This window comes from Carassius auratus, chromosome 39, assembly GCF_003368295.1.
Source record: "Carassius auratus strain Wakin chromosome 39, ASM336829v1, whole genome shotgun sequence".
Classification (NCBI taxonomy): Eukaryota; Metazoa; Chordata; class Actinopteri; order Cypriniformes; family Cyprinidae; genus Carassius; species Carassius auratus.
In genome coordinates this window covers 6,973,617-6,987,162 of record NC_039281.1, presented here as the reverse complement: position 1 = coordinate 6,987,162, position 13,546 = coordinate 6,973,617, and the positions used below count along the sequence as shown (strand labels likewise).

Here is a 13,546-nt window from a genome sequence, read left to right as displayed (position 1 = left end):
GAGCTCATTCTGACTATGAAGCGCTGCCATAGTCGATGTTGAATATTTGGAAATATCTGACCTCTGAATGAAGTTAATGACCAATCAGATTTTGGAGAGAACCCTGTAATAAGCGATTATATCCAATCAAACTTGTGTTATTATAACATATCATAATGGGAGAAACTTTTTGGTCACACTTTATTTTAAGGTTGAACTCTCATTATTAACTAATTAACTATGACTTTTTCTTCAATAAACTCCTAATTTGCTACTTATTAATAGTTAGTAAGGTAGTAGGTTAAATTAGTGGAGTATGATTAAGGGATCTAAAATATGGTCATGCAGAGCAAAGTATTGATATGTGCATTGGTAAGTACTAATAAACAGCCAATATGCTAGTGTTATGCATGCTAATAAGCATGCATAACATGCATAACAATTATTCATTAAAGTGTTACCGACTTTTTGAAACTTTAAATCACTTGAACCAAATGCTCTGCAAAATAATTCACTTTTTCAAAGCACTCAACATAGTGATGGTCAGAACAGTGGAGTTGCAATGAAAAAATCAGCTTGTAAATGCATTAAAAACACCTGTTGCAAACCAAATGCAAGTGACGTCCTCTAATACCAAAAATGAAGTGTCTGCATAATATGTTATTTCATTAATTTGAAAATTTATAAAATAACATTAGCTTTTTATCTGGCCAATAAGAGACTACCTTTCTTCATTTTGGTTAAACAAAGCTTTGCTTAATAAAAACTGCCTACAAATTTGGTTCGAGATCAGGTAAAAACTGGTGTGTGGGTTCACATAGATAGCCCCTAGTTGCGAACTATTAAAATGTTGAAACTCTTATGGCATAAGGGTAGTTTGGATGCATGCATGAATCACTGTTGTTGTTGTTGTTTTTAAAAAATGCTAAAATTTCAAAGCTTCATGAAGCCCCCATAATTTCCACTGTAAATGCAATCTATGTTAAATGATTTTCTGTAGTAAAGGTACTGTACTGTCAATAGCTTAACTTACATTAGACCTGGAACAATCATTTATCATTAACAAGCATGTCTGAACATAGCTCTTCCTGAAAGACTTTCTTTTGAGCATAATTTAAGCAGTGTTATAAGCTAACGTTTACTGTGATTTGAGTCTCAGCATCTGTGTGACATTTTCCTGTTTTGTTCTCAACCCCTGAGGCATAAATCCCCGTCTACAAGCTATTTGTCCTCACTGACCCACAAAGCTCCCTGTCAGAGATCTATACTTTTTCTTCTGCTGAACCTGCTCTGAATGGATAATGATGACTGGCAGCAAACCATGAAGAAAACTGCCCAGGGCAAGTGTTAGTTTCTAACGTGTGTTGACTAGTGGGTGTGTGTTGTGTGTGAGACACTTGAGGCACTAGCTGAAAACATCATGTGTCTTGTCAAAAATCTACTTATGGTGTTCATGCATGAAAACAACTAGTGTCAGAAAAAGTTTCTTTATGAGTAAAATGTTTCTTTCTTTCCACACAGTAGAGTGAATATTTCACAACATATGTTGCACAGTGATTAAATTTTATTAAGACTTCTTACTGTTAAAACATGAATGCAATGCATTCATAGTAATGTTTACATAAAAAAATATTATAGTTTCATAAATATTTGATCAGAAATTGTGCAGTGGAGATTTCAAATAACACAGTTTTACACTTTTTGCATGTTTACACACAAAAACACAAATATTTGAGGGACACATGAAAGTGCTTTCCATTGCAAAAAAGAAAAAAGAAAATTCATATTTCCTTTTTTATGCAACATTAAGTTCATGAATCATGAATTATTACAATTGCTATAACTTTCTACTTGTGATCCATTTTCTGCTTAACCAGAAAACAAGCTAAAATATCAACTAATAATGTAACTAATATTAATTATCAATTACATTTGTGTAAAATAATTGATATGGATGTAAGTCATACATTCTTTTTTTGCAATCGAGGTATCAGATAATAGAGTAAATTCATTTAGCTCTGCAAAAATATGCTCAGATATGTAATCTATCAAAATCTCCTATCTTACATCCTCATTAATATAACTTTTATTCATTCATAACATAGATATATTTTCTTATTTAATATTACATCCCAAGTTTCTTCAAATATGTGACCTCTGTCACCCTAATGAATTTTAATTGATTGAGTTAATTAAATTGAGATCAAATGATATGTAGATTTAGGTTTAATCATAATCTTAATTATAACCTGAAAATCCTCTCACATGTCTCCTAAATTAAAAATGTTCTGATGTGCTCCATTAGTACTTCAAATATTCACTAATAGTTTTTTATTTATTTTTTTGTAGATCTTTCTCCTAAATATCTGAGAAAAGTGAGACTCTGTGATCCGTACAATAATGTTAAAAATAAACGTGTAAAAAGAGTTGCATTTCGGAAAATATATTTGTATAAGGTTTATCTACATTTTTAGGCATCTGACTGTAAAAACATATATCAAGTACACTGATCTTAATTCAATAAAAAATGTTTTGATTCGTCTAATGGACTTCTACATTCAGATGCCAATTAAATTTGTAAATAAGAACATATTGTGTAGATGATCATGTAACGAGGAGCACAATTAAAACATGTATCATTCCGTGCAAATTTAAGCATGTAAATACAGTGACTCAAAAATATGTCCATATTTAGAATATCGTTAAAATCAAAAAAAGATGCATCATTACGCTGCACTCATAAGTCAGTCACTTTTGAATAACTTACAAGTTTTATGAAAGACACAGTGCTTGTCTCATTGTGAAAACTCAACAGTTAAACTTGAAAATAGCAAGTATTATCCTTTTATATTCTTTTCGGAAGTTGTGGTTTAGCACTCCATATATAACGCCATTGAGGCAGCTGTTGAAGTACGCCATGAAGTAGCTGGCAGTGAAGAGCCACTCGGGTATAGCTTGACCCAGTCTGGGGTGGATCGCCACCGCCAGGCCTATGAAGTTCAACGGAGCCCAGCAGACGGCGAACAACACAAACACCACAAACATGGTGAGAAAGTTCCGGAAGTCATGAGGCTTGATCTTGGGCCGACTGTCGGGCTTGACCCGTCTGCGCACCTGTATGACGAGGATCCAGATGCGCAGGTAGCAGTACGTGACGATGCCGATGGGCAAAATGAAGTGCACCACCACCACCGTGATGGTGTAGAGCGAGCTCACAGATTGGGCGAAGGTGCACGAGTAGACACGTGGATCGTACTGCAGAGACTCCACAAACCAGTTTGGGACGATTGCCAGGATAGTCAGCGCCCAGACCAGGATGACGTAGCATACGGTGTTCTTGTTGGAGAAGAGCTTGTCGTATTTGAGGCTGTGGCAGATGTAACAGTAGCGGTTGATGGCGATGCCTGTGATGTTGAAAATAGAGCCGATCACACTGAGCCCCATGAGGAAGCCGCTGATCTGACAGTGAATATCACCAGCGATCCAGCGGTCATTGAAGATGGCGGTCAGGACGAGCGGGTAGGGGTAGATGGCCACGACCAGATCTGCTACCGCCAAACTCACCACAAAGGCATTACCTGTAAAAACGAGAGCAAGCGAGAAGTGAAAACTCTGTGTATGGGGATTTGTGTGGAGTTTAGATATCTGTCCTGGTAACTAGCTGTAAACAGTTGCTTTGTAGTTATGCGAGATCCAATATGATCTCATTTGGAAACTCAACTATTTTATGAAGTGGCAATTGCGTAGGAATTTGTATAATGTGATTCATACAGAAATGTAGGATTTTTAATAACATTAAAAACGGAGTCAACGGAGTGTAAGCAAATCATATGAAAATGTATGAGATCCTGCAAATTCATTCAAATTAGCAAAGTTTGACAAAATGTGAAGTAGTTGTATACATGAAAATACATTGGCAAAATCATATCCACCACAAAAGTTTTTTTTATTTTTTATTTATGCACAGTAAAAAAAAGAAGAAGAAAAAAGAAAACACATTCTTAAATTGTTTGGTCCAATCCATTCACACGATCCTGCAGAAATAATTCTGATATTCTGATTTGCTGCTCAAAAAAACAAAAAACACCTATAATGATAATGTCAAAAACAGCGGAGTAAATTTTTTTCAGGTTTCTTTGATGAATAGAAAGTTCAGAAGAACAGCATTTATATGAAATAGGAATCTTTTGTAAAATGACGTCTTTATCATTACTTTTGATCAATTTAAAGAATCCTTGCTAAATATAAGTATTAATTTCCACAATTTTTATTTTTTTTTAAATAAAATTATAATGACTCTACGCTTTTGAATGATATAGTGTATAATGTTGCAAAAGCTTTTTACTTCAAATAAATGCTGATCTTTGGATCCTTCTATTCATCAAAGAATACTGAAAAATGTACTCATATGTTTTAAATATTGATAATCAGCAAATTAGAATGATTTCTGAAGGATGAAACACTGAATGAGTGTCTTGAGACACTCGAGAAACATACATACATAAATACATAAATACATATACATATATACATCACAATCTGATGTAATCCGACCACCTCAGAGAAAACCAGTGTTGAGCTGTTGCAAGAGCTTGTGAAGCACAGCAGCTGTGGTCAAAGAGTTCTCGTGTGTTCGGAGCAGGATCGCGAATCATTTGAGTCAGTTCGGGATTTCGGAGCGGGTTTGCGAAACATTTGAGTCAGTTTGGAGATCGCGAATCATTTGAATCAGTTCGGGAGTTCGGAGCGGGTTCGCGAATCATTTAAATCAGTTCGGGAGTTCGGAGCGGGATCGCGAATCTTTTGAGTCAGTTTGGGAGTTCATAGCGGGTCTGCGAATCATCTGAGTCAGTTTGGGATCGCGAATCATTTGAATTAGTTCGGGAGTTCGAAGCGTGAATCATTTTAATCAGTTCGGGAGCTCAGAGCGGGATCGCGAATCATTTGAGTCAGTTTGGGGATCGCGAATCATTTTAATCAGTTCGGGAGTTCGGAGCGGTTTCGCGAATCATTTGAATCAGTTCGGGAGTTTAAAGCGGGTGCGCGAATCATTTTAGTCAGTTTGGGAGTTCGGACCGTGAATCATTTGAGTAAGTTCGGGAGTTCGGAGCTGCTTCGCGAATCATTTGAGTCAGTTCGGGAGTTCAGTTGTTCTGCAGATATTAGCATAACAAATGTGATTTAGATTTTTGTAAAAATTGAATAAACAAGAAGTTAATGTTAAGTGCATTTTAGGCACCATATTGCCTGTTTAGCTCTATTTCACCAACGACAAAAGTTGAAAACTAAGCTACAGCAGTAACAGCACTAATTGCGTCATTGAGAAACACACACTGAGGAGGTGTTTCCTAACTGAATGAATCCACTTTTTGAACAAATCAGTCACTGACATAATAAATTATTATTTTCTGCCTTTTTCCCCTGTCTTTCACGTTTATAACGATCTCACTATATAGTTTTATGGGGGTGTAAGAGTGTGTATGCCTTCATTTTGCAAGGCATGGCAAATGTTTTTATATATGCATGTTTTAATTCTAACTGTGAAGCAACAACATTGCTATTAAATGTGCTATATAAATAAATAAAAGTGTAAGTTAAATTCAAATTCCATTGTATTTTGGTGGCTTGATTGTGTAAACAACTTCAAAAATATTGAAGAATGTTTTGGTCAATTTAGTCAGCTTTTTTATTGAACCAGAAAGAAACTTTGAGAAGAAGGATAATGGAACGTTCTCCAGGCAATAGTAAGGCTTTGCTCTCTGTGCACATATCCTTAAGTACAATTTTGCCTGTTTTATTGGTGTCCCCTTCAAAACTTGCTCGTGAGAAATTTTATGTTTATTGTCACCCCTGGCTGCAAGACATTATTGGTTCAAGTAAAATAAAAATAAAAAAAAAAGTCAGATTGCGCACTCCTGGGGCTCCTGTGCCAGTCGAGCAGATGTCATTGAGATTATTTTCTCCAGGTATAACAGCCAAATTTCAGAATGCAAAATGTTTGCATGCAAACTTTACTTTCATGGTGTTTCAGGCCTGAATCAGAGTAATGTAATAGACCCGCATTATACCCGACTGACACATGAAAACAGCATGCACTCATACAAATCACCAAAATGTGTGCATGTGTGGATTATCATTCTATACTTTTACTGACAAATCTGAGTGATATACTCAAAGCAAACAGGTGTGCTTGATATGAGTCACAAACAAACCTCATGTGCTTTAATTATCGATATCAAACTGTGAAAAGACAAATCCATGAGGTTCAAAGCAATGACCTACACGGTATAACTGGATCCTGTAATGTTTGAGTAATGTCTTCATACTCCACTACAATGTTCACGCAGCTCAAGATCACATGCATACATGATAAGACAAATGACTGGCCTTTCTTCTTTAATGAAAAGATTTGCTAGTTCTGTGTAACTACATCAATGAGATTATGAAATCTAATAAAACAATGAAATCTCATCCGTGCCTGTGGAGCGCTTTGAACACGAGGCTTTTTACATTCAGTGCTTGTGTGGTGTCTCTTAAGTGGGCTGACTTTCAAAATAAAATTCAGATTTACACCAACATACTAATGAAATTGTTTTATCTATTTAAATTCCAATTTTCAACTCTCCAGGTACTTCGGTATTGCCTTGTACATTCTTGGATTGAATTACTGAGCACACGTTTCTGCACGTCCTGATTTTGCCAAGTTCGATGTGTTCCTAGGTCAACATATTTTGTTGACCCTGGAACAACATTTTACTCTAAAAATATATTCTTAACCATATCCCTACACCTAAACCTAACCTTAACCATGAGTAATCCCTAAAATCAGAGGAAATGATAGATGAATGACACTGATGTACAAGCACCAAACACTGATTTTAAGCGTAAACTTCACAAAATCTATAAACTGGTTCTAAAAATCTGATTGGTTAATCACAATGTTGTTCCTGGGTCAACAACGATGTTGTCCCAGGAACATGTCTCACTTGGTAAAATCAGGTTCTGCCACGTTTCTCATCCAGCTGTGTTAATCCCTCACGTGTCAGCCGGGCTTGTACTACGTGAACAACACATTTATTTCAAATGATTCGCACCCTCCTCCAGCAGAGGTATTGGGAGTGTGGGATGCTGGACCCATCACAATTTAGACCCAGTGTTTGTTTAATTAAAGCAAACCATTGCTAGCACTTCATTTGAATAAATGTGAATGCTGCCATCCATACCTTTGTGTGCTCAAAAGCAGACCAAGAAGCCTTGAAAAGTGGGTGTTGTTTCACTTCCAAACAAACTGTGGTGCTGTTTGACTGAAATATGAACGAACATGGACTAAAGACATCTAAACCAATAACAGGATGTGATGTCACTAGATGCAACTCTAAAATGGACAAAATGCTCAAAAAATTCTCGTCAGGTGAGCTACAGAATGTTGCCCATTAAAGTTTATGGCTTTAGGTTCAGTGTTAACTCTTTCCCCTCCATTGATAGAATTTTCTGGCTCTCTGTGTTTTCACTCTTATTTGGTAGGAGGGAGCTATTACACATCTTCTGAAATATTAGGCTACTGAATTTCTGGATGAAAACAGTGAAGAAGCAGAAACAAGCGATCGCATATAAAAGCAGATGCATATGTAAAATAATGTGATCATTAAACATTATATTAATCCTGAATGAAATGTCCGCCAGGAATTGATTTAGAACTGTGAAGCTTTGGATGTGTTGATGGAAGCCATCTACTTTGTTCATCATCTATGTTTTGAATCTAATCCATGAAAAATGCAAATTTTCAGCATTTTGTTTAAAATCTTGTTTGTTTAATGAAACTGACCGATATTCAAATGTTGATTAAAAAAAAAAAAAAAAAATGCATGAAGCTTAAACCTGTGTTGGCAAGTCCACAGTTTTTCTGTGTAACTGGGCTACTTTTATACTGTTGCCACGAGTTAAAAAGGAATGCAATTTCAACCACATTTTGGCTTGTTTTGGTGTGTTTGGGCTAAATTTGAGAAGCAGTTGGGCTAGATTTGTTACAAAGACTAAGCAGACTGCCTTAACCTCTTCTTGTCAGTTCAATTAATCACCAACAAATTAATGCCGTAATTGTTACTTTATTTGTCACCACTGTGTTTCATCCGTGAAGCAGTATCAGCTTCAACAGGGACTCAAGGAATGGTCTGTTTAAGTGAAGCAAAGAACATGATAATGGTGCTTCTCTTCACAGTCATCACGGTGCAGAAATTAGAGGCTAGACCCTGGATGATTGACAGTTCAGATCCAGTCATGTGGAAAAGTGTCTGTACAAATCCCTGTTGCAAAGGTGTTAAATGATATGAAGACAATGAAGAACCCTAGTTGTAGTTTAGCAGGATTCTTGTTTTTCTCTGTTGCACAGGTAGCACTGCAAAGTTAATTCACAGATCACCTGGTCTCGCTCAACAGATATCTGTGATGACAGGACACATGTAAATTCATGCCTGCAGGCGGTCATTTAGATACAAGCTCAAAGCGTTGTTCTGGGAGTTCAGTTAGGTGCTCAAAGTAGTAGACTCTTTTACTGATAGACATGTGTGCATTATGATGGACTGGATTGTCATGGAGGTGCTTTCTGTGACCTGTATCAGCACCAGTGTCACAAGAATAGAGGTCTAGAATATTGATGAATTTATGTGCAGTTAATTAATTTGCTGGCCATTGATGAACATGATATGAATGGGACTCAAATTGAATTTGGCACTAGTGCATCACTCAGTCTGAAATCTCAGGACCTGTGATGGAATAATTCATCACATTTAAAACTGCTTTGATCCAGATCCTCTCTATCTGTAATGGATCGGCTCTCACTGAGCATCAAGTGACGTCACGAGATCAGTGCAGCTTCAGCTATAAATATTTACACATTTATAGAGCTACATACAATGCCTTAAAGACAGCTTTGTCACTTCCTATAACATCCTCTACACCAAACATGTTTCGGACTTTTACAGCAAACTTAAAACAAGGAAAATTTACTTGAGAAGCTAAGTTGTGTAAGGTATTAAGATTTGTTTTTAGAAAATATATCTTAAATTAATTAAGGCTAAATTAACCTCATTAGCAATCAAAAGTACATTTTTGCTTACAAGAAAAAAATAAATAAATAACTTGCCAGTAAGGCAAGAAAAACACTTTATTCAGCCTTTTTCAGTCACTGAACAAAAAGCCATCATCGCACAATTCACACTTTGTTTCTCACAGTTCTGAGGAAACAATAATTGCAAGATATAAACGGAATTATGACTTTTTCTAGCAAATCTGAGTTTGTATATCATAATTCTGACCTTTTTTTCAAAATTGAGTTTAAATCTTGCAAATTTTTTTCATCATGGAATACATATATATTTTGACATTTTAAGTTTATATCTCGCAATTCTATTTGGAATTACCAACATGGAATAATAAATAAATAAATAATAAAAACATACTTTTTATCACAATTAGTTCATTTCTCATAGTTTCCCCTAGAATTGCAAGGTTATCTCAAATTTGTAAGTTTATAGCTTACATTTCTAAATTTATATCTTGAAATTCGTAATTTTTTCACAGAATTGTGAGATACAAACAATTCCTGAAAAAATTCTGAGAGAAAAAGTAGTAAATGCATTTATATATATATACATTTGGGGGGTATATATATTTATATATATATACCCCCCCCAAAAAAAAAAAAATTCAAAAAGTTTTCTGTTTTATTTAATAGCAATTTTGCTTTTGTTTTTCTGAGCAAAAAATAAATATCATACATTTTCCCCTGATTTACAGAAGACACCCAGTAAAATGTCATTCAGTGTAACAATCTTGTCAGGCATATTTACATATTAAAAGACTAATTTGACATATTAAAAGACTAATTACTTTCAGCCCAAACCTAACACTATCGTAATTTTACATTTTTAACATTTCCACTATCCTAGGTTTTGCCCATTTGCTAGTAAGAATTTTTTACTAATATAAAACACAATCAAATTTAGTATGCTCCATTATTCTTTTAGATATTTTAATATGTACACGTCAGAATAAGCATGTTGTTTGAATTTTTGCATAAATATTGTGTTACACTGAATGACAATGTAACATTATTTCAACCAAATTTTGACATTTTATTCTCCAAAAACTTATTTGAAACCTTAAAAGTAGACATTTTACTTACATTTAATGGTTTCTATGGACACAAAATCACTTTTGTACATTTCTTTTGATGCAGACATCTTAACGTCTTTGACCCATATATATATATATATATATATATATATATATATATATATATATATATATATATATATATATATATATATATATATTTTATTATTATTATTCCATGGCAGAAATGGGATTCCTTAATAATCTTATTAAATTTCTCTAAAGTGAATTTACCTTATTTTAAGGATGTTTTAATAATTTTACTAGAAAACATGATGAAAATACTGATGCATAAAATAATAATAAAAATAATAATCACACCAAGACAGTATAATGATATGCAAAACTAAGATGTATCTCAAAAGCATCCACACACATCACATAGCAGCGAAACAGTGGAGCTCAATCACTGGGAGTGTGTCAGGAGTTCATGATCCTGTCTCACTGCTAGCACTGTGTGAGCTCCATTAAACAACACTTGTTGCAATAGCCAGAGGTTTACATGATCTCTGTGTCTGGTTAGCATGCAAAAAGATCTGAGGCTAAGCTCATTAAGAGAAGTGTGTCTCATTTGTCTTTACGTTTCCTCAGTGCTTGTATATTTTAAAGGTCAATCATTAGTTGGTCAGACAAGTTAGCTGCACCTAAGAACCACTTAAAGCTTAAATCTCCAAAAGGAGAAGGTCAGGCTGTGCTGTGTGTTCATGAGATAAGACCAGTGGCAGGAGGACAGAGTGAGATGTTGCAACTCAAACTAAAACTGACAGTGTGAACAGGGCAGCATGCAGAGGCATTCACAGCAGCTGCACACCACCAGGCTTTTGTCTTTCCAGTTTGACACTTCTGTAATCATGTAGCGGGGATCTGGAAATCATTGATGAGTCAATTACTGTGTCTCATTCTTAAATAATGAGCAGAGACAGACATATAATCAGATGTTGGTACTTTAATATCGGGTCTGTTTGAAAACTAACATTTAATGGGTCTCTAAGAAATAGCACCAAACAACAGCACTGAGAGAAAAATAATTAATTGCATAATTAATAAATTTCTTTACATTCATTGATGTCAATTTTTATATTTTTCTTTCTTTATTGTTGTTATTATATATATATATATATATATATATATATATATATATATATATATATATAAATATATATAAATATATAAATATATATATATATATATTTTTTGTTGCTTAAAACGAAGTCCAAAACAAAGATGAAAACTGTGACAATTTAGAATTAATTTTATATTTATTCAATAATAATAATCTTAGTAATAATGATAACTGTTATCATTATTAATAGCCATAATAATACCAATAATAAAGATAATAATAAGGCTCTTTATTATTATTTTTTTAATCGTTGACATTTTATAATAATTAACGGCATAACATATTTAAAATGACATTATTAAATAAATTTGTATATAAACTAATTTAAATAAATGAAAATTAAATAAAAAGAATAATAAAAAGATTAATATTGACCCTGCTGAAAATATTATTATTACTACTACGACTACTATTATTCATAATAACAATTGTTTATTATTATTATTATTATTATTATTATTATTATTATAAAAAGAAGAAGAAGATAAAAAATATTAATGATTAATTTACTTGTCAGTCTGGTCCGTTGTCTGGTTTTGGTATTTTGGGCACTTTTTAGTTGCTCAGGTTTAAAGACCAGCAGACCAAGTGATAACAATAATACATATTCATAATACAGATTATTCTCATTTATCAAAGAACAGGGGGAAAAAATAAATTTAAAAGTGTTCTGAATCAGTCAATGATATAAATCTCTAATAATGAGTTACTTCAAAAAACCTTGCCAGTAAAATGTATTAATAGTTGACCATCAGCAGGGATGGGAAGTGCTATTTTGTATTTTGTATACATTTAATCTTAGTATTTTTGTAGTTTCAGAATGAATAAAATACTTTTTGCCAATCAACCTCTTTATTAGACTGCTGATTTCCTGTATCAACAAGTATACACAAATACTGAAAACAAAAAAAATTACTAAGATTAAATGTATTTAAATACAAAACAAATTTTTCAAAGGTATTTAAATACAAAATAGTATTTACATGTATTTCAAAAACTGCCCATCCCTGCAGGAAATCAGCAGTCTAATAAGTAGGCTGATACCTTATGTATTTTAAAAATTCAAAAATATTCAGATTGTATGTTTAAAAGCAAAATATATTTGATTTTTTTTTTCTTCAAATGTATTTAAATACAAAAATAGTATATTGTATGTCAAATACTTGTATTTGAAATACTGCCCAGCCCTGACCGTCAGCATGATGAATTATAGAGATATAAGATATTTACCTGCCTTCCTGAGCTTTCTGTTCCTGAAGACCGATACAATGACCAACAGGTTGCCCAGAACATCTACTATAATCGTAGTGATGAGAACACTGGAGAGTAAAGTCAACACCCAGGGGAAAGAAAGGTACTTGCTGTCTTGGTTTCCTGTCGAAATGTTCCTCAAAGGGGTGTCCGTTCCCTCCACCATCCTCAATGCATCATCACAGGACAGCGGAGAGGGGTCCGGTCCTCCGTGCCACGGGCATCTACCGCGCAGCGGGCGCATCCAGACACCGCGCAGGAGCGGAGCGCGCGCCACTTCAGCTGCGCGCTCTTACCACTGCTGCCATAAAGGGACGTCGATATGATACAAATGAAAGCAGTTATTAAATCGTGAATGAACGAAAAAATCTGTCGTTTCAAATAAAATTGCTAACTCGTTCTTAGACATAAAATCCTGCTTGACAAGCAGCGGAGAGATGTTTGTAATCCAGCGTCTCTTCAGTAGATCGTGAGAACTTACAAAGCACGCTTTGCTTGTCGAGACGCCCATTCATAAATCTGAGACATAAAATACAAAACTCGTGTTCGTTCATTCACTTCTTAACCGTGTATCCCTCATTCACAACGCTGACTGCAAAAACTGCCGGGAAGTAAATAGGCTACAAACACCTCCCAAACTTTAGAAGTTCTCAGCTAGTCGTGAAGCGCAGATGGAGATCCAGAGACATGTGCCATTTCTCTCCGCGTGTGCTCTGATGTGTTGTCTTCGTGTGAGCTGGATGCTGATGCTGAGGATGCTCTGATCACGTGAGCGCACCTGATGCCTCCAGCTTGCCAAGCGCAGTGAAAGCGCACTCGCGCGCTCTCCCAAAACATCGAAACACAACTCTGGAAGTATGTATAACGTGTCAATATTTTAGGCAAATGCTAGGCGTTCGCGACAGTATAGGGTCATCGCTTTATTATATGATTATAAATCACAAATACATCATAGCTTAAAATCCATTCATGACAGTTAGCCTAACCAACAAAGTCTCATGGCAAATCATAAATATTTCC

General features: G+C 34.7%; 1 protein-coding gene across 1 annotated transcript; it reads right to left on the bottom strand.

The window, feature by feature from the left end:
* Window positions 1–2,326: 2,326 nt before the first annotated feature.
* Window positions 2,327–13,350, bottom strand: LOC113057818 (melatonin receptor type 1A). The gene is made up of 2 exons (XM_026225345.1): window positions 12,506–13,350; window positions 2,327–3,557 (listed from the first exon to the last, which is right to left on the bottom strand). The coding sequence occupies exons 1-2, from the start codon at window positions 12,768–12,770 to the stop codon at window positions 2,788–2,790; spliced, it is 1,035 nt and encodes a 344-aa protein (XP_026081130.1). The 5' UTR covers window positions 12,771–13,350; the 3' UTR covers window positions 2,327–2,787.
* Window positions 13,351–13,546: the final 196 nt, after the last annotated feature.